Here is a 21,684-nt window from a genome sequence, read left to right as displayed (position 1 = left end):
AGCCGAAGAACCCTTTTAGGTTCTAGATAGCACTTTTTTTCTATGAGTTGATGTGCTCCAGACAACTCCTATGGTTATTATTCTCATGCTCCAATAGTTCAGAGGAGTTAGCTAAAGCACATCTGGGACCCGACCACACTAGAGAACCAGTGGAGGCTTCTGAGGAATGGAGTCAATGGAATGGTATCAACCACATGGAAACCACGTTTGATACCATTCCATTTACGACATTCCAGGCATTATTATGAGCTGTCCTCCCCTCAGCAGCCTCCACTGTATGGCACCGTCTAACTCACCATAATTGAGAGTGTGATACCTCAATCCACAGTGGCCCTCTGGAATAATTGTAGACACTGTGAATGTGTCTCTACTATGTCGCTACGCTCTTCTGGCTATTTTGTCGAGCAATAAACATAGATCTGGCCCAGACTACTACACCAGCTTACCGTAACTGAGAACTACTGTGTATTGTCTGAATCAACCATAGCTATAGCCCACTACAATCACTGGAGTTACTGTGTTTGGGCCAGTATTGCGGCTATTCTGGATATTATTGTCCTGCCGTAGCATACAGATCACTGGGCCAGGCTACTGCACCAGCTCGCCATAAATGAGAGTGTGATGTCAGAATCCACCATGACCCTCTGTAATCGCTGTAAATGTGAATGTGTCCGCACCAGTAATCTGGTAAAGATGTGGTTTAGACAACTATTCTGGCTATAATTGTCCTGCCATAGCATGCAGATCACTGGACCAGGCTACTGCGCCATCTCACAATAACTAAAAACTGTGTGTCTGAATCCATCATAGCTGTAGCGTTCTATAATTTACTGGGGTTACTGTTGATGAATATGCATGGTGCATAATGTGCAATAAAACATCCCAGACATCAATATCTACTTAAAGCATAAACATCTGGACCAAACCAGTCTACTGCATCACCTCACCATGAACTGTGTATGATGTCTGTGTTCATAGCCTCTGGAATTATGACATGCATAGACACAGGATATGAATAAATCGTTAGTATCTTGTCATATTTGTACATTTGCCTAAATCACAACTATCTTGTGATATCTCACAACTAATACCTGGCATACTCGGCAGGCAGAACCAAATCTCTGTGCTCACAAGAGACTAGACCTAGCAGAATGCCTGTGAGCCAAGAAGACCACTTGAACATATTTGACACATTAGTATAATCAGTCCCCTGTCCCCTCGAAGATTCATTTCTCTCAATATGCTCTCTTCTCTCTTCACCAGGTGTCCTATTTTGAAATATACATGGACAAAATCAGAGATCTTCTGGATGGTAAGTGTATTCACAGCACTAAAATCACACACGCATGCACACACACACACACACACACACACATACACACTGCGGTTTTCAATGTGACTTGTCATTTCCACTTCAATTGAATATTTTGTTTGTATGTGCAACAGCAAAATGATACCCTTATGATAGTATATGCGAGGTTCTAGAGGGGCTGTGGCTAGACTCCCTGTAAGTAGACGGTAGATGTCTATCTGAGTAAATCACACCAGCCAGAGGAAACTAATTTATTCTCAAAAACGTACCTGGTGATATAAAGGCAATAAATAAAATACAAAATGGAACCCTATTGACTATATAGTGTACTATGAAGGGAATAGGGTGACATTTGGGATGCAGGAAATATCACAGCCGCCTATAAGGCTGCATTCTGCATTCTGGAGAGAGAGGGGGGGGGGGGCAGAGGAAGGGAGAGAGAGAGAGCAAGAGAACAGTGAATCACTAAGGAAGGACAGGAGGTAATAAGGGAGAAAGCAGACAAACAACACTGATGGAAAGAGAGAACAACACACACACACACACACACACACACACACACACACACACACACACACACACACACACACACACACACACACACACACACACACACACACACACACACACACACACACACACACACACACACACACACCTCTGAGAGTATCCACAGCCTTGTCATAAATCTGATCTGATTGGATATGATCTCTCGCACAAACCTGAGACATAATGTAACAACGTACATGGCCCTAGTCGCTCTTCTGTCCTGTCCAGGAGGAGAGTGTCTGTTTTACCGCTCGTTTCCAGTTGAAATGAAATCGTAAGTCAGGGCCTGAGGAGGGCTGTCAGAGCAGCAACAGGTTTGTCAGGCTTAGAAACACTCCAGTCACAAAAAAAGATTACACACACACCCCTCTGAGAGTATACACGGCCTTGATGTAAATCTGATCTGATTGGATATGATCTCCCCATCAAAAACACAAAGTTGAAACATAAAGCAACTGTTGTGTCTGTGTTTGTAAAGTGTCTCTGAAATGCTCTCCAAATGCGTTTTGATTTGATTTGACTGTTTTGGGACTTTTGGGCAAATATGCAAGTAAAGTCTCTAAACTTAGAGGGCTTTCACACCAAATTGGTTTGGTGCGGTTTTTCTGAACCTGCTGCATTTCCCCCCCTTAGTTTGGTTTGTTCGGACTGGTGTGAACACTATCGGCACTCGGGAGCGCACTCAACAACGCAACGGGGTTCGCTCAAAAAGGGGTGGTCTCGGTTGATTCCATTTGTACTGTGGTGTGGTTCACCGCAGGTGAGAATGCAGTCGGGACCAAACGCAGGAAAATAACCAGGAGCCAGTAGTATTATTGGTTGTTTGACTGCGAGCACACAGTACCATAACTTGATATCTCTGAGTAGCAGTACATTTATGAGCGCATCCGATGCAGATTAGGGAACACGGGCTATACCGGGCATGTAGGCTACTGAATATAGCCTATTCAAGTCGCAGTTAGAGCGGCTATTGCATGTTGTTGGAAGAACAAAGTAATATGACGTTTGGGAGACACAAGCTTCTCACGCATATGCTTCTCACAGATGGATTTAACGTGCGCGTTTTTCTCCAATAAACAAATGACTTCCATGAACACATCGTTTTCTTTTGACCTATTCATTCGTGTTGACATGTGGCAATGTGAAATCCACCGGACCAAAAGAAGAAAAAAAATACAATGTAACAAATAATCAAACTCTGAATCGACCTGTAGCTCAGAACTATGTGTGAAAATGCCGTAAGTAACAGTTGTTCCTGTCCAGTTCTGGTGATTGTACTTGTAGGGTAATAACGCCATCTCTCTTCTTCTGCACCCGTCTCTCTCAGTCACTAAAACCAATCTAGCAGTGCATGAGGACAAGAACAGGGTTCCATATGTGAAGGTGAGTCAGACTGCTGATGGGATGTTAATAACTAACTGGCCATCTGTAAATTGTGGGTCTCATCTGTGATGGGCTCTACATGAAGTGTCATCTTCATAGTGATACCATTATTACGTCAGGAAACAATTCCAACTCATTCAAATGTTCAAATGTCTAGTTTTATTGTTAAATGCACAAGTACACTGAAATGCCTTTCTTGCAAGCTCTTTCCCAACAATGAAATAATCAATATTCGTAGTACAATAAAGTAAGTAGAACAAAAACACACGAGAAATATAAATAAGAAGAACACGAGAAAGTAAGTCATCTATATACTGTACAGTACAGGGTCAGTGCCAATACCATATGTATAATGTGCTGGGATAATGGAGTGGTAGGGGTAGTTTGTATAGGGGTAAGGTGACCGGCATCAGGAAATATGATAAACGGAGTAGCAGCAGAGTATACGAAGATTGTGTGTGTGTGTGTGTGTGTGTGTGTGTGTGTGTGTGTGTGTGTGTGTGTGTGTGTGTGTGTGTGTGTGTGTGTGTGTGTGTGTGTGTGTGTGTGTGTGTGTGTGTGTGTGTGTGTGTGTGTGTGTGTGTGTGTGTGTGTGTGTGTTTGTCAGTGTGTGTCTGTGTGTGTGTGTGTGTGTGTGTGTGTGTGTGTCAGTGTGAATGTGTGTGAGTGAGTGTGCATAGTCAGTGTAAAAAAAGGGTCAATGCAGATAGTCCGTGTAGCCATTTTGTTAGCCATTTAGCAGTCTTATGGCTTGGGGATAGAAGCTATTCAGGAGCCTCTTGGTGTCAGACTTGTTTCTCTGGTACCGCTTGCCGTGCGGAAGCAGAGGGAACAGTCTATGGCTTGGATGGCTGGGGTCTTTAACAATTCTCAGAGCATTCCTTTCACACCGCCTGATATAGGTCCTGGGTGGCAGGGTGCTCGGCCCTAGTGATGTACTGGGCTGTCCGCACTACCAACTGCGGTGCAGTTGTCATACCAAGCAGTGATGCAGCCAGTCAAGATGCTCTGGTGCAGCTGTATACCCAAATCTTTTCAACCTCCAGAGGGGGAGGAGCCGCTGTTGCGCCTTCTTCACGACTGTGTGTCTGTGTGTTTGGACCATTTTACGTCCTTAGTGATTTGGACATTGAGGAACTTGATGCTTTCAATCCACTCCACTACAGCCCCGTCGATGTGGATGAGGGCGTACTCGATCCCCCCCCCCCCCCCCCCCCCACCCCCGTTTCCTGTAGTCCACAATAAGCTCCTTGGTTTTATTGACATTACGGGAGAGGTTGAGGAGGTTGACCTCTTCCCGGTAGGCTTTCTCCTCGTTGCCGGTGATCAGGCCTACAACCGTTGTGTCGTCAGCGAACTCTATGATGGTGTTGGAGTCGTGCGAGGCCACGCAGTCATGGGTGGACATGGAGTATAGTCAGCATGGCGGAGGTGATATTGTCTACCCCTCAATACCTGGGGTCGGCCCGTCAGGAATTCCAGGATCCAGTTGCAGACAGAGGTGTTCAGTCCCGGGGTCCCAAGCTTGGTGACGAGCTTGGAGGGGACTATGGTGTTGAACCCTGAGCTGTAGTCAATGAACAGCATTCTCACATACAGTGCATTCGGAAAGTATTCAGAACACTTGACTTTTTCCACATTTTGTTACGTTACAGTCTTATTCTAAAATATATATTTTTTTAAAGTCACTCATCAATATGCATGCAATACCCCATAATGACAAAGCAAAAATAGGTTTTTAGAAATGTTTGTACATTTATTTGTAAAAAATAAAGTATTCAGAGCCTTTACTCAGTACTTTGTTGAAGCACCTTTGGCAGTGATTACAGCCTTGTGTCTTCTTGAGTATGATGCTACAAGCTTGGCACACCTGTACTTGGGGAGTTTCTTCCCATTCTTCTCTGCAGATCCTCTCAAGCTCTGTCAGGTTGGATGGGGAGCTTCGCTGCACAGCTATTTTCAGGTCTCTCCAGAGATGTTTGATCGGGTTCAAGTCCGGTCTCTGGCTGGGCCACTCAAGGACATTTAGAGACTTATCCCGAAACCACTCCTGCGTTGTCTTGGCTGTGTGCGTAGGGTTGTTGTCCTGTTGGAAGGTGAATATTCACTCCAGTATGACGTCTTGAGAGCTCTGAAGCAGGTTTTCATCAAGGATTTCTCTGTACTTTGCTCCGTTCATCTTTCCCTCGATCCTGACTAGTCTCCCAGTCCCTGCCACTGAAAAACATCCCCACAGCAAGATGCTGCCACCACCATGCTTCACCGTAGGGATGGTGCCAGGATTCCACCAGATGTGACGCTTGGCATTCAGGTCAAAGAGTTCAATCTTGGTTTCATCAGACCAGAGAATCTTGTTTCTCATGGTCAGAGAGTCCTTCAGGTGCCTTTTGGCAAACTCCAAGCGGGCTGTCATGTGCCTTTTACTGAGGAGGGGCTTCCATCTGGCCACTACCATAAAGGCCTAGTTGGTGGAGTGCTTCAAAGACGGTTGTCCTTCTGGAAGGTTCTCCCATCTCCACAGAGGAACTCATGAGCTCTGTCAGAGTGACCATCGGGTTCTTGGTCACCTCCCTGACCAAGGCCCTTCTCCCCAGATTGCTCAGTTTGGCTTGGCGGTAGGCTCTATGAAGAGTCTTGGTGGTTCCAAACTTCTTCAATTTAAGAATGATGGAGACCACTCTATTCTTGGGGACCTTCAATGCTGCAGAATTTTTTTGGTACACTTCCCCAGATCTGTGCCTCGACACAATCCTGTCTCGTAGCTCTACGGACAATTCCTTCGACCTCATGGCTTGGTTTTTGATTGGCACTGTCAACTGTGGGACCTTATATAGACAGGTGTGTGCCTTTACAAATCATGTCCAATCAATTGAATTTACCACAGGTGGACTCCAATTAATTAAGTTGTAGAAACATCTCAAGGATGATCAATGGAAACAGGGTGCATCTGAGCTCAGTTTCGAGTCTTATAGCAAAGGGTCTGAGTACTTATGTCCAGTTTACATACACCTTAACCAAATACATTTAAACTCTGTTTTTCACAATTCCTACATTTAATCCTAGTAAAAAGTGGTTCACGGTTGGGATGGTGTTCTTCGGCTTGCAAGCCTCCCCCTTTTTCCTCCAAACATAACGATGATCATTATAGCCAAACAATTATATTTTTGTTTCATCAGACCAGAGGACATTTCTCCAAAAAGTACGATCTTTGTCCCCATGTGCAGTTGCAAACCGTAGTCTGGCTTTTTTATGGCGGGTTTGGAGCAGTATCTTCTTCCTTGCTGAGCGGCCAGGTTATGTCCATACAGTGGGGAGAACAAGTATTTGATACACTGCCGATTTTGCAGGTTTTCCTACTTACAAAGCATGTAGAGGTCTGTAATTTTTATCATAGGTACACTTCAACTGTGAGAGACGGAATCTAAAACAAAAATCCAGAAAATCACATTGTATGATTTTTAAATAATTAATTTGCATTTTATTGCATGACATAAGTATTTGATCACCTACCAACCAGTAAGAATTCCGGCTCTCACAGACCTGTTAGTTTTTCTTTAAGAAGCCCTCCTGTTCTCCACTCATTACCTGTATTAACTGCACCTGTTTGAACTCGTTACCTGTATAAAAGACACCTGTCCACACACAATCAAACAGATTCCAACCTCTCCACAATGGCCAAGACCAGAGAGCTGTGTAAGGACATCAGGGATAAAATTGTAGACCTGCACAAGGCTGGGATGGGCTACAGGACAATAGGCAAGCAGCTTGGTGAGAAGGAAACAACTGTTGGCGCAATTATTAGAAAATGGAAGAAGTTCAAGATGACGGTCAATCACCCTCGGTCTGGGGCTCCATGCAAGATTTCACCTCGTGGGGCATCAATGATCATGAGGAAGGTGAGGGATCAGCCCAGAACTACACGGCAGGACCTGGTCAATGACCTGAAGAGAGCTGGGACCACAGTCTCAAAGAAAACCATTAGTAACACACTACGCCGTCATGGATTAAAATCCTGCAGCGCACGCAAGGTCCCCCTGCTTAAGCCAGTGCATGTCCAGGCCTGTCTGAAGTTTGCCAATGACCATCTGGATGATCCAGAGGAGGAATGGGAGAAGGTCATGTGGTCTGATGAGACAAAAATAGAGCTTTTTGGTCTAACTCCACTCGCCGTGTTTGGAGGAAGAAGAAGTATGAGTACAACCCCAAGAACACCATCCCAACCGTGAAGCATGGAGGTGGAAACATCATTCTTTGGGGATGCTTTTCTGCAAAGGGGACAGGACGACTGCACCGTATTGAGGGGAGGATGGATGGGGCCATGTATCGCGAGATCTTGGCCAACAACCTCCTTCCCTCAGTAAGAGCATTGAAGATGGGTCGTGGCTGGGTCTTCCAGCATGACAACGACACGAAGCACACAGCCATGGCAACTAAGGAGTGGCTCCGTAAGAAGCATCTCAAGGTCCTGGAGTGGCCTAGCCAGTCTCCAGACCTGAACCCAATAGAAAATCTTTGGAGGGAGCTGAAAGTCCGTATTGCCCAGCGACAGCCCCGAAACCTGAAGGATCTGGAGAAGATCTGTAGGGAGGAGTGGGCCAAAATCCCTGCTGCAGTGTGTGCAAACCTAGTCAAGAACTACAGGAAACGTATGATCTCTGTAATTGCAAACAAAGGTTTCTGTACCAAATATTAAGTTCTGCTTTTCTGATGTATCAAATACTTATGTCATGCAATAAAATGCAAATTAATTACTTAAAAATCATACAATGTGATTTTCTGGATTTTTGTTTTAGATTCCGTCTCTCATAGTTGAAGTGTACCTATGATAAAAATTACAGACCTCTACATGCTTTGTAAGTAGGAAAACCTGCAAAATCGGCAGTGTATCAAATACTTGTTCTCCCCACTGTATATGACTCGCTTTACTGTGGATATAGATACTTTTGTACCTGTTTCCTCCAACATCTTCACAAGGTCCTTTGCTGTTGTTCTGGGATTGATTTGCACTTTTCGCACCAAAGTACGTTCATCTCTAGGAGACAGAACGCATCTCCTTCCTGAACGGTATGACGGCTGCGTGGTCCCATTGTCACGCCCTGACCTTAGAGATCCTTCTATTTCTCTAGTTGGTTAGGTCAGGGTGTGACTAGGATGGGCGTTCTAGTTTTTCATTTCTAGGTTGGCCTGGTATGGTTCCCAATCAGAGGCAGCTGTCTATTGTTGTCTCTGATTGGGGATCATACTTAGGCAGCCTTTTCCCACCTGTTTGTTGTGGGATCTTGTTTTTGTATTGTAGCCTTTTTGCACTACAAAGCTGCACGTTCGTTTTGTTACTCTTTTTGTTTTGTTGCTGGTTCACATTAATAAACATGATGAACGCCTTCCACGCTGCACCTTGGTCCGATCCTTCCAGCAACGAGCGTTACACACATGGTGTTTATACTTGCATACTATTGTTTGTACAGATGAACATGGTACCTTCAGGCGTTTGGAAATTGCTCCCAAGGATGGAACAGACTTGTGGATGTTTACAATATTTTTTCTGAGGTCTTGGCTGATTTCTTTAGATTTTCCCATGATGTCAAGCAAAGAGGCACTGAGTTTGAAGGTAGGCCTTGAAGTACATCCACAGGTACACCTCCAATTGACTCAAATGATGTCAATTAGCCTATCAGAAGCTTCTAAAGCCATGACATCATTTTCTGGAATTTCCCATGCTGTTTAAAGACACAGTCAATTTAGTGTATGTAAACTTCTGACCCACTGAAATTGTGATACAGTGAATGATAAGTGAAATAATCTGTCTGTAAACAGTTGTTGGAAAAATTACTTGTGTCATGCACAAAGTAGATGTCCTAACTGACCTGCCAAAACTATAGTTTGTTAACAAGAAATTTATGGAGTGGTTGAAAACGAGTTTTAATGACTCCAACCTAAGTGTATGTAAACTTCCGACCTCAACTGTAAATAAGATATTTCTGTTTTTAATTTCATAAATTTGCTAGCATTTTAAAAATCTGTTTTAATTTTGTCATTATGGGGTATTGTGTATCGATTGATGAGGAAAAAATCTATTTAATCCATTTTAGAATAAGGATGTAACGTAACAAAATGTGGAACAAGGGAAGGGGTCTGAATACTTTCCGAATGCACTCTTGGTATTCCTCTGATCTCGGTGGGTGAGGGCAGTCTGGAGTGCAATTGAGATTGCGTCGTCTATGGATCTGTTGGGGAGGCATGCAAATTGGAGTGAGACTAGGGTGTCTGGGATGAATGGCGTTGATGTGTGACATAGCTACCATTTCAATGCACTGCATGGTTACAGATGTTAGTGCTACAGGGCGGTAGTCGTTATAGCAGGTAGCCTCAGAGTTCTTGTGGAACAGGAATGAATTCGAACAACTCTAACGTCTATTTGTTGAATCTCAGGGCTGCACTGAGCGCTTTGTCTCCAGCCCAGAGGAGGTGATGGATGTTATTGATGAAGGAAAAGCCAACCGTCATGTTGCTGTCACCAGTAAGTCCCAATGACACTCTGGTAGTCTGCCACTCTGCCACTTAGTACAATTTATAGTGTGAAGTGTAAAGTCACATCTGTAGAGAGTTACTCTGTAGAATCTTATATAGTGTCCAGGGGTGTTTATCACAGTGTTTTGCTATATATCATTTTTTTTATATCTCTGTGTCATCCACTCTCACACAAACACCTCTCCTCACATCACTTCACCTCTCCGTTCCTCCCCTCTCCAGATATGAATGAGCACAGCTCCAGGAGTCACAGTATCTTCCTGATCAACATCAAGCAGGAGCACGTGGAGACAGAGCAAAAACTGTGTGGGAAGCTCTACCTGGTGGACCTGGCTGGGAGTGAGAAGGTGAGGAGGTTAAAGCCTACTGTCGTTAATGGTAACAAAGCATCTTTAGCGTCTAGACATCTAGGGCCACAGAATAAGCTATTTTAATCAAGAATTTCCATTTAGCATGCTTTTTAGTTCAGGACTGGGCATCATCTTTGTCAGAGAAACTGGCCTTTAGTGATTGAATTATATACCTGGCTGAGAGTGAGAAGGTGAGGTGAAGACCTAGTCTAGTTACCTAGGGTCACTAATGAACCATCGTTATTGCATCCCAAGAGACGTGTTCTTTCTCTCTTTCATCTGGCTGTTCTGTTATCTTTTCCTCCCATCCGTCTCAGTCACAGACAGATCAGTACAACTGGTCTGCCATGTTAAAATGGGTTTCTTTCTACTCTGTGTTGGCCACAGTTAGCAACTTAATTTATACCTATGTGCATTGGGACCAGTGTTCTTGCTGCTGACTACAGCAGAAAAAAGGAGATTCTGCACATATCACTTAATTAATATAGTCCCAAGTGTGTTTATTAGCGTTGTATCGACGCTCAGCTCCCAGGTCTCCAGTAATAGGTCATTGGTGAACTAGCAAGGGCCCGAGGATGAGTGGAAGCAAAATCGCCCCATAACATCAAAGATCCACCACCATATTTTACCGTAGGTGCATGTATGATGTACTTTTCTGCATATGCTTGTTTTTCAATGCCAAACCCACCACTGGTGTGTGTGGCCAAAGAGCTCTATTTTTTCAGGTCATCTGACCAGAGCACCGGTTCCAATCCAAGTGCCAATGCCATCTATAAAACTCCAGACGGTGTTATGTTAAAATATCGTGATGCATCTTTGATGTTGTTATTGGGCTATTTTGCATCCACTGGTCATGTGACCCTTGTTAAGGTTAACGGCATCATGAACTTTACCAAGTACCAGGATATTTTAGTCAAAAACCTGGTTTCCTCTGCCAGGAGGCTGACACTTGGCCGCAAGAGGATCTTCCAGCAAGGCAAGAACCCCAAGCACCAATCAAAAATCACAAGGAAAAACCAAAAAGTCTCCATTTTGCCATGACCATCTTAGTCTCTAGCCAAACCTGTGGTTTGAATGGAAGAGGGCAGTCCATAACAGCAGACGAAGGACATCAAAGATCTGGAAAGATTCTGTATGGAGGAATGGTCTAAGATCCCTGCCAACGTGTTCTCCGATCTCATAAAGCATTTTTCAAAAAGGCTCAGTGTCATTATCCTCGCAAGGGGAGGGTGCTAGAGTACTGAAAACAGGGGTGCCAATCATTTTTACCCCTATATTTTCACGATTTTTTTGGTTCTTAGTTGTTAAGCTAAATATCTTTTTCTGAGCAATTGTATTAGTAAACATTTGTATAATTTCTCCCCAAAAAATACAATTTAGCATACAATGTAACTCCGTATTTATTTTGTCTTCTTTGCTCATCTTTATCAAGGTTGCCAATAATTATGGACCTGACTGTACAGTATATATTGATCGATCTTTATTACATACGGTACCTGTACAAAATGTGTGTGACGTTTCTGTGCATAATCTTTTGTACTGCATGTGTTTTGTAATGTGCTTCCACAGGTCAGTAAGACAGGAGCAGAGGGAGCTGTGCTGGATGAAGCTAAGAACATCAACAAGTCTCTGTCTTCTCTAGGAAACGTCATCTCTGCTCTGGCCGAGGGAACCGTAAGTCTAGTCCTCCTATTACATCCATGATTCTTCATCTTGGTGTTGTGAAATCAAATGTAAATTAATGGATTTTCTAATTAATAATACAAATAAAGAAAGGAAACTGGAATGTGGACTGAATGATGTAGAAAGTGATTCTGCACCCTGCCACCGGTTCAGCGATTCATGTATTTTCTACTCTCCTCCACCCCCCCTCCCCTCCCCCTGTAGAAGACCCATGTACCATACCGTGACAGTAAGATGACCCGTATCCTGCAGGACTCTCTAGGGGGGAACTGCAGGACCACAATGTTTATCTGCTGCTCTCCGTCCAGCTACAACGACCAGGAGACCAAGTCCACACTCATGTTCGGACAACGGTAATACACACACACGGATGCATGCACGGACACACACACATGCACATCCCTTGGTCGTTGCTGTAAAGCATGAAACAAAATGGCAGACGGAAGGGAGGGTGGTGCGGCAGGTGCCACTTCTCCTACGAATACTGTTATTTTATCTAAAACATCAGGAGGACGCCGACCCCAGCTAAGTAACTCATGCAAAGATTTAAAGCGAAATTATGTGTTTTATCTCCAGTACTTTGCCATGATTGTCAGTCATGTAGCTGCTCTACTGATAATCTCAGTGTGTCCTTGCTGGGATGACACAATCAATCTACTGCCGGAGAATATCAACACCAAACACATTGGTTCCACGGGAGAGGACAGTACACAGCATACCATAATGTTCTGAATAATGGCCAAGTCTACCTCGCTCCCTATTCCACTGAACCGCTTAGGCGTCACAAACACAAGTCCAACATTTATCGGAAACTGTTAAACTACCTGTTCACTACCCTCCTGCTCTCCGGGGATGTGCAACTCAATCCTGGGCCTAACATGACCGAGCCAGCGATACTGGCTACAGGAGTGGAAAGCAGTGGGTGGCCTCGTCCACTGATCGTCGCCGCTGCGGAAGTGGGTGAGTGCTATGGTTTCTCTCGACTCACCTGGCTCCAGGATGGAATTGAAGACAAGTCTTGTAGGAAAACCCTCAAACGGATCACCAATACCTTTGACCTTACACAGCTCGTTAAAGGGCCAACCAGGGTGACTTGTTGCTCTAAAACACATATTGATTTGGTGTTCAGTAATTAACCAGAGACAGTGACTAAATCATTCAATATGGTTACTGGGCTATCTGATCATAATCTGACACTTATAGCCAGAAAGCTGTCTAAGAGCAGGTTTAACCTCTCTACTGTAAGAAAGCCGGATCAACTAAGAGTGATTTCAATTATTTTGAAAACGCAATTAAGGGAATTAACTGGAATGACCTCTTGTCCTATACAGATGTGGAAGCTGATAGTCAGGTTTTTCTATCCACAATACAGACTACAATAAATTGCTTCCTACATTCTTTAAAATCCAAACCTGGCCAAAAGAGCACTCTTCCTTGGCTAAATGGAGAAATCTGGAAATTGATGAAAGAACGAGATTATGCTCTATAAATTGCCCTAAAATCCAAATTAGAGCACGACAGATGTAGGTTTACCATGTTGAGAAATAAGGTCATGAAAGAAATCAGACAGGCCAAGGCAAACTTTTTTATTAACATAATTGGTGAAGCAAAGGGAAATTTTAAATTGATCTGGGAGAATCTAAAAAAGGTAACAGGGAAAGACCATAGTAACACTGCAAAAAGACTGGAAATCATGGTGAATAACAATCTAACACAGGATGCAGTCGAAATTGCAATAGCCTTCAATTCCTACTTTATTGACTCTGTCAAGGTACTGACGCAGAACCCCTCCACTGGTTTCTTGGGCTCAGTGCTAGTAAATGACGCTCAACCTGTCTTCATCATAAGGGAGGTTTCTGAGAACTCTAAATCCAAAGATGTGTTTGGGCTGGACTCTACCTTTCTTAAAGTCACTCATTGGCCCCATTACTAAGGTCACCAACACATCTATTGGTCAGGGGGTGTTTCCAGGGGTATGGAAGTCGGCCATAATAACGGCCATCTTTAAATCGGGTGACCCTGCTGACGTGAGTAACTACAGGCCATTAGTATACTAGCTGTGGTGTCGAAGGTTTTTGAAAAGTGTGTAGCAGAACAACTGATTGCCCACCTCAACAACAGTCCCATCACATTACACTCCATGCAGTTTGGCTTCAGAGCAAAACAGTCCACAGAAACGGCCAACTGCATTCTGTGTGAAGTCCAAGATGGACAAAGGGGGTGTTGTTGGGGCTGTGTTTCTGGACCTAAGGAAGGCTTTTGATACTGTTAACCATGAGATTCTCATCACAAAATTGTCCAAGTTAAACTTTCCCCCCGATGCCTTGAGATGGATGAAATCATACCTTGGAGGCAGAACTCAGTGTGTCAGAGTGAGCAATGAGCTGTCGCCCACTCTTAGCTATGATGTGGGCGTGCCCCAGGGGTCAATACTGGGGCCCCTCCTGTTCAGCCTGTACATTAATGATCTGCCTTCTGTCTGTACTGGGTCTGAAGTTAAAATGTATGCAGATGATACAGTGATATATGTGCATGCAAAGAGCAAACAACAAGCTGCACAAGAACTCACTACTGTAATGGTCCAGGTTACAAAGTGGCTCAGTGACTCGTGTTTGCATCTCAATGTGAAAAAAACTGTCTGCATGTTCTTCACAAAGAGGGCAACCGATGCTACTGAGCCAGATGTCTATGTATCAGGGGAGAAGCTCCAGCTGGTATCTGATTTTAAGTACCTTGGCATCATACTTGATTCCAACCTCTCTTTTAAAAAGCAGGTGAAAAAGGTCATTCAAATAACCAAATTGAACCTAGCTAATTTCCGATTTATACGAAATTGTTTGACTACAGAGGTAGCAAAACTGTACTTCAAATCTATGATACTCCCCCACTTAACTTACTGCTTGACTTGGGCCCAAGCTTGCTGTACAACATTATTAAAACCCATTGTCTGTCTACAAACAGACTCTCAAAGTGCTTGATAAGAAGCCCAATAGCCATCATCACTGTTACACCCTCAGAAAGCATGAGCTCCTGAGTTGGGAAAATCTTGTGCAATACACCGACGCATGTCTTGTATTCAATATCGTAAATGGCCTGGCTCCCCCTCCACTCAGTATTTTTGTTAAACAGAAAACCCAAACATATGACAGCAGATCCACAAGGTCTGCCATGAGAGGTGACTGTATAGTTCCCATAAGGAAAAGCACCTTTAGTCAATCCGCTTTCTCTGTGAGAGCTTCCCATGTCTGGAATACACTGCCATCATACACACATAACTGCACCACCTATCACACTTTCACAAAAAAACATGAAGACATGGCTAAAGGCCAATCAGATTTGTGAACATAAACCCTAGCTGTGTATTGTCACTTTCCATGTTGTCTGTTGTCTGTAGCTTGTGAGGTGTGGAAACACTTTGTTGCTTTTATGGATTTTGTCTTGTTGCTTTTTGTGCTATGTTGCTCTGTCTGTATGCTATGTTGCTCTGAGTGTGCTCACTGCTCATTGATTGTCTGTCATGCAATTGTTTTTAATAACCTGCTCAGGGACTGCGGTTGAAAATTAGCCGGCTGGCTAAAACCGGCACTTTTACAGAAACATTGATTAATGTGCACTGTCCCAGTAAAAATAACTCAAACACGAGAATCTCACTTCTGATAGGTACTTATAACAGTGGTAGGCCGTTCCTACTCTTTTAAGAACAAAAGTGGTACCTGCTGCGTTCCAACCCGGTAGCGGCGAACCTACCGGTTCTACTTGTACAGTCGTGGCCAAAAGTTTTGAGAATGAGACAAATATTAATTTTCACAAAGTCTGCTGCCTCAGTGTCTTTAGATATTTTTGTCAGATGTTTCTAAGGGATACTGAAGTATAATTACAAGCATTTCATAAGTGTCAAAGGCTTTTATTGACAATTACACGAAGTTGATGCAAAGAGTCAATATTTGCAGTGTTGACCCTTCTTTTTCAAGACCTCTGCAATCCGCCCTGGCTTGCTGTCAATTAACTTCTGGGCCACATCCTGACTGATGGCAGCCCATTCTTGCATAATCAATGCTTGGAGTTTGTCAGAATTTGTGGGGTTTTGTTTGTCCACCCGCCTCTTGATGATTGACCACAAGTTTAATGGGATTAAGGTCTGGGGAGTTTCTTGGCCATGGACTCAATATCATTGTTTTGTTCCCCGAGCCACTTGGTTATCACTTTTGCCTTATGGCAAAGTGTTCCATCATGCTGGAAAAGGCATTGTTCGTCACCAAACTGTTCCTGGATGGTTGGGAGAAGTTGCTCTCAGAGGATGTGTTGGTACCATTCTTTATTCATGGCTGTGTTCTTAGGCAAAATTGTGAGTGAGCCCACTCCCTTGGCTGAGAAGCAACCCCTACACATGAATGGTCTCAGGATGCTTTACTGTTAGCATGACACAGGACTGATGGTAGCGCTCACCTTGTCTTCCCCGGACAAGCTTTTTTCCGGATGCCCCAAACAATCGGAAAGGGGATTCATCAGAGAAAATGACTTTAACCCAGTCCTCAGCAGTTCAATCCCTGTACTTTTTTCAGAATATCAGTCTGTCCCTGATGTTTTTCCTGGAGAGAAGTGGTTTCTTTGCTGCTCTTCTTGACACCAGGCCATCCTCAAAGTCTTCGCCTCACTTTGCGTGCAGATTCACTCACACCTGCCTGCTGCCATTCCTGAGCAAGCTCTGTACTGGTGGTGCCCCGATCCCGCAGGTGAATCAGCTTTAGGAGACAGTCCTGGTGCTTGCTGGACTTTCTTGGGCGCCCTGAAGCCTTCACAACAATTGAACCGCTCTCCTTGAAGTTCTTGATGATCCGATAAATGGTTGATTTAGGTGCAATCTTACTGGCAGCAATATCCTTGCCTGTGAAGCCCTTTTCGTGCAAAGCAATGATGACGGCACGTGTTTCCTTGCAGGTAACCATGGTTGACAGAGGAAGAACAATGATTCCAAGCACCACCCTCCTTTTGAAGCTTCCAGTCTGTTATTCGAACTCAATCAGCATGACAGAGTGATCTCCAGCTTTGTCCTCGTCAACACTCACACCTGTGTTAACGAGAGAATCACTGACATGATGTCAGCTGGTCCTTTTGTGGCAGGGCTGAAATGGAGTGGTAATGTTTTTTTGTGATTCAGTTCATTTGCATGGCAAAGAGGGACTTTGCAATTAATTGCAATTCATCTGAGCACTCTTCATAACATTCTGGAGTATATGCAAATTGCCATCATACAAACTGAGGCAGCAGACTGTGAAAATGTATATTTGTGTCATACTCAAAACAAGTTTACTTTGAGCCAATCAGAGAGCACGAACCCCCGCGTGGGGGAGCTAACAACAAAAAAAAAAAATAGGGCATTTTCTCAGTTTATCCACGGATGGTAGCTAGCTAAGTGCACAGATGCAATGCACACAACACCAAATACTTCCTCCACACTAGCTAACCACTGTAGCTGGTATTAATATGATAATAAAATCACAATGGATTAGCTAGTTTCCAACAGCTGCCTGTGTTAGCTGCTGAGTTATTGCAGTGTCCTTAGCTAGCTAGCTACTGTAGCTAAACATACTGTATGCTATGGGCTGGCACTGGCAGTATGGGGTAATGGAGAGTGAACTGGCACTGGCGGTATGGGATTATGGAAAGTGAATTAAATCATTTATTTGTCATCTTGTAGCTATCTAGCTGTTGCAATCTGGCTAGTATCAACAAGGGCTTTCTACAAAATAGCAACATTAGCGCAGATAGCTTGGAATCTGGACCATAAGCAATACGCACGGATATGCATTGCCAAACAACACTACTGCCACCCTCTGGTTTGAAGTATTTTAACAAGGGGTGGCAGGTTGCCTAGTGGTTAGAGCCAATAACCGAAAAGTTGCTGGATGGAATCCCAAGCTGATAAGGTAAAAATCTGTCGTTCTGCCCCTGAACAAGGCAGTTAACCCACTGTTCCCCGGTAGGCCGTCATTGTAAATAAGAATTTGTTATTAACGGACTTGCCTAGTTAAATTAAAATTAAAAAACAAGGCTGAGTGGTTGACGACTTCCAAGTTATTTGCTGTGTGAACACAAAAAATATTGACTGCCGAAACTCTGGCAAACGTTTGACAATTGTACCGGAATGCCTGAGGTTTTGATGAGAACGTATTCTCAGTCAGCTCTCCTGGTAAAATAAGGAATAAATAAAAACGCAGGAACATACACACACACACACACACACACACACACACACACACACACACACACACACACACACACACACACACACACACACACACACACACACACACACACAGAGAAAATACAGAGACATTTTTTTTCAGCAAACATTAGCAATGTCAACTTCAGTCTAGCTAAATGAGGTGGAGCTAACAAAGAACATTACAAAAACAAATCTGTCAACAAAATGTATTACAGTACCTGACTATCTGAGGTGGAATCTAGCTACAGAAATAACCTTACTTAATAACATGGGTACACGGATAAACTGTGTTGCAATTTTAGTTGCAGTTGAGTTGCTTGCTAATGTTATTTGCTGGAGGGTGTTACACAAAACACTTCAGATGCAATTAGCTAGTTACCTTCAACAACAGTCATGACCGGTTAACGTTACCTCAGGCTCCATTGCATTGACTCACGTCGCCTCCTCCGTTCAGTCATTTTTGCTTGACTCAAAAGTAAGCAATGTTGATGATGGTCGAACAAAACGACCATTCATTGTGTAGCTGGGACCCTTGGGATTGCAAACAGAGGAAGATCTTCAAAGGTAAGTTATTTATTTAATCGCTATTTGTGATTTTGTGACGCCTGTGCTGGTTGAAAAAGTATTTTGGTGTGGGGCTCTGTCCTCAGATAATCGCATGGTATGCTTTCGCCGTAAAGCCTTTTTGAAATCTGACAATGCGGTTGGATTAACAAGAAGTTAAAGCTTTTAAATGATGAAAGACACTTGTATTTTCATGAATGTTTAATATTACGATTTTTGTATTTGGAATTTCGCACTCGCAATTTCACCGGATGTTGTCGTAGGTGTCCCGCTTAGCGGTTCATGCGCCCAAAGAGGTTAACTTCTTAAAGTGGAAATTAGCAGTAGAAACAATAACAAAGTGTCTCCCTGCTCCTCTTTCGGTAAAACGCTGAGGGATGGGCCTGAGAAATGCAACTACTCTCAAATTCATAGACAGAGCTATAGATGCAAGGACTGACCATCCATAATATCAAAATTGTAATCCTGTTTATTTGATCTGTTTCCACTACCATGTACCCAGTTCGCTTTGGATAAAGGTGTCTGCTGAATGGCATGTATTATTAACGTCTAATTTGACTCTGACAGCTAGCTGCCCAGTGTAGTTACCATTCCCTTCCAATAGATGGCAGCCAAGGCTAGTTGAAGTCACTACTCCAGCGACAGGGACAGGGGATTAGTGCGCACTGAAAGTAGTTTTATCTTCAAAGCAAGTTCATCTGGTTACTCTTGAACCTGTTGTTATAGTGGACAAGCTAACTAAGATAACTATTTTTACATAAGGCGCAGGCATTAGGTCTATGTCTTAGGCTAGGCTAGATTTACTAAATGAACTGGTTTTATTCAAGCTTTTATTCAATGCCTTTGCTTCTGGCTATGCGCGCCTTATGGAAGAAACGACATACGCAGGGATGCGACGCCATACACCTCGTCCAATTCTCTCTTTTGCCCATAGGGTGAAATGGCGATAAACTGCCAGCCTGTATGCTCTGCAAACAAAATCATTAAAAAAAGTTAGTCTGCTACCGAAACTTAATCACAATGTATTTTATTATGAGCACGCCCCATTATTGGTGAGAATGACATTTCATTAATCATGATGCTGTCTGCGATTGGAACTCCGGTCGTCTGATCTAAAGGTAAATGTGTTACCAACGCACCAAACAGCGCTGGTGATAAACATCGTTATAGGATACTGACTATATATTTTGAGCACCGACACGTCCAATAAATACATCGCCATCCAGACAGACTGACAGGAACCTCTGACTGGATGTAATACAGCCACCGTCCGCTGGGATTTTGTGCTATATCACCACCATCTCTCTACAACACACACACTCCAACACACACACTCCTACTCTAGCCATTACCTGGCAGCATCCCCACTCACACCAGTTTGTGTTTGCCTACGCCGACCCTCTAGCTGAGGTGTTTCAGGCAGAGATGCCATCTGTGTTGTTACTGCTACGTGATCTGGGGCAACGATCGGCTCAAACACGAACGGCTTCAGTAGGTTTATTGGCTCACTAACTAACATTATTTTATTCTCTGTAATAAACTCCTTCTCAGACTCGGAGCTACTCGGTAAATTCAGACATTTTTGGGAGTTCCAATATGTTCTCTCCTGCCAGTGACGCAACAATGCCAATATGGCGATATACAGTTACAGTTAGCCGGCGTTCTAAATCATAGTGTTTCCATTCCCCTTTAAACCCGTAGAAACACATTGGGCTTATTCTGGACAGATTTTGTCGAGAGTGAATCCATACAATTATAGAATCTGTACCTAAGAACAATGTCCTGTCAAACTTACAGAGCCTATCTATACATCACTACATTCTCCTATGTCTTTCATCCAACTGAGTCGTGTTCCATTGAATCGCTAAGGCAATCCAGAACAATAGAATCCATACAATTACACAATCTCTACCGAACTCATACAGCCTTATGCCTCACTACCATCTCCTCTGTCTCTCTCTATCCCCCCAGAGCTAAGACGATCAGGAACACAGCGTCAGTGAATCTGGAGCTGACGGCAGAACAGTGGAAGAAGAAGTATGAGAAGGAGAAGGAGAAGAACAGGATGATGAAGGAGACGGTACAGAGGCTGGAGTCTGAGCTCAACAGATGGAAGATTGGTGAGGCCACCTACGGACACGCACACCGGCACACAGGCACATAGACACTGAGACACACAAACATACACACACACAGGCATGTGCGAAAAATACACAGGCACGCGCACGAGCAGGCAAACACACACTCTCAAAGATTAATTGCCGTCTCCCACGGTGTCCTGGGAGGCAGATTTCTTTGTGTCTCTATGCTTTATGGATTCTTATATTTTATAATCCTCAGAGCACTAGGCTACCTGGGGTGGCAGGTAGCCTAGTGGTTAGAGCATTGGACTAGTAACTGAAAGGTTGCTAAATCAAATCCCTGAACAAGGCAGTTAACCCACTGTTCCTAGGCTGTCCTTGTAAATAAGAATTTGTTCTTAACTGACTTGCCTAGTTAAATAAAGGTTAAATAAAAAAAATAAACATCTCCTAAGAGGCACATTATATACTGTAGACACACACATACTCAAGACACACTTGGACACATATATATTTTAGACTGTAGACACTCCGTCTGCTGCTCCAGAGCCACATAAAGAGAGGGACACACTAGCCCTAAAGAAGATCACACACGCACCCACCCCTACACCCATACCTCCCCCAATGAGGCCTGTCCTTCTCATGATCCATTGTCCCTCCCTCAGATGAGGAGGACCCAGAGCTGGATCAGTTGTGTCCTGGTGCTGTGCCTCTTGAGTGTCTGATACCCAGAGAAGACAGTCTGGGTCGGCTCCCCAGAGAAGAGAGCTCCTCCTCCGGTCTGAGTCGGCTGCCTAGAGAAGACAGTTCCTCCTCTATAGTGATCAGGATCTCAGAGGAGGAAAGACAGAAGTATGAGGAGGAGATACGCAAGCTCTACAAGCAGCTGGATGACAAGGTGAGGTGTTTCACACACAAAATGTAACTTCTATTTGAAGTTGGTGCTTGACGTGACATAAGTGGAGTGTTGTTCCCACATAAAAAAATACTACAGTTTACTATAGCTCC

General features: G+C 43.8%; 1 protein-coding gene across 1 annotated transcript in view; it reads left to right on the top strand.

The window, feature by feature from the left end:
• LOC139535372 (kinesin heavy chain-like) overlaps nucleotides 1-21,684 on the top strand; it is a 126,222-nt gene that overhangs the window by 47,414 nt on the left and 57,124 nt on the right. The window contains exons 5-12 of the mRNA XM_071334716.1: nucleotides 1,264-1,312; nucleotides 3,189-3,244; nucleotides 9,674-9,761; nucleotides 9,995-10,119; nucleotides 11,692-11,796; nucleotides 12,010-12,158; nucleotides 20,567-20,715; nucleotides 21,342-21,574. Of these exons, the coding sequence (XP_071190817.1) occupies nucleotides 1,264-1,312; nucleotides 3,189-3,244; nucleotides 9,674-9,761; nucleotides 9,995-10,119; nucleotides 11,692-11,796; nucleotides 12,010-12,158; nucleotides 20,567-20,715; nucleotides 21,342-21,574 (954 nt within the window). The remainder of the gene's footprint in view (nucleotides 1-1,263; nucleotides 1,313-3,188; nucleotides 3,245-9,673; nucleotides 9,762-9,994; nucleotides 10,120-11,691; nucleotides 11,797-12,009; nucleotides 12,159-20,566; nucleotides 20,716-21,341; nucleotides 21,575-21,684) is intronic.

The sequence above is a fragment of the Salvelinus alpinus genome, chromosome 12, assembly GCF_045679555.1.
Source record: "Salvelinus alpinus chromosome 12, SLU_Salpinus.1, whole genome shotgun sequence".
Lineage (NCBI taxonomy): Eukaryota > Metazoa > Chordata > Actinopteri > Salmoniformes > Salmonidae > Salvelinus > Salvelinus alpinus.
Note: the sequence above shows the minus strand (reverse complement) of the source record. Positions and strands in the feature narration are given on the sequence as shown.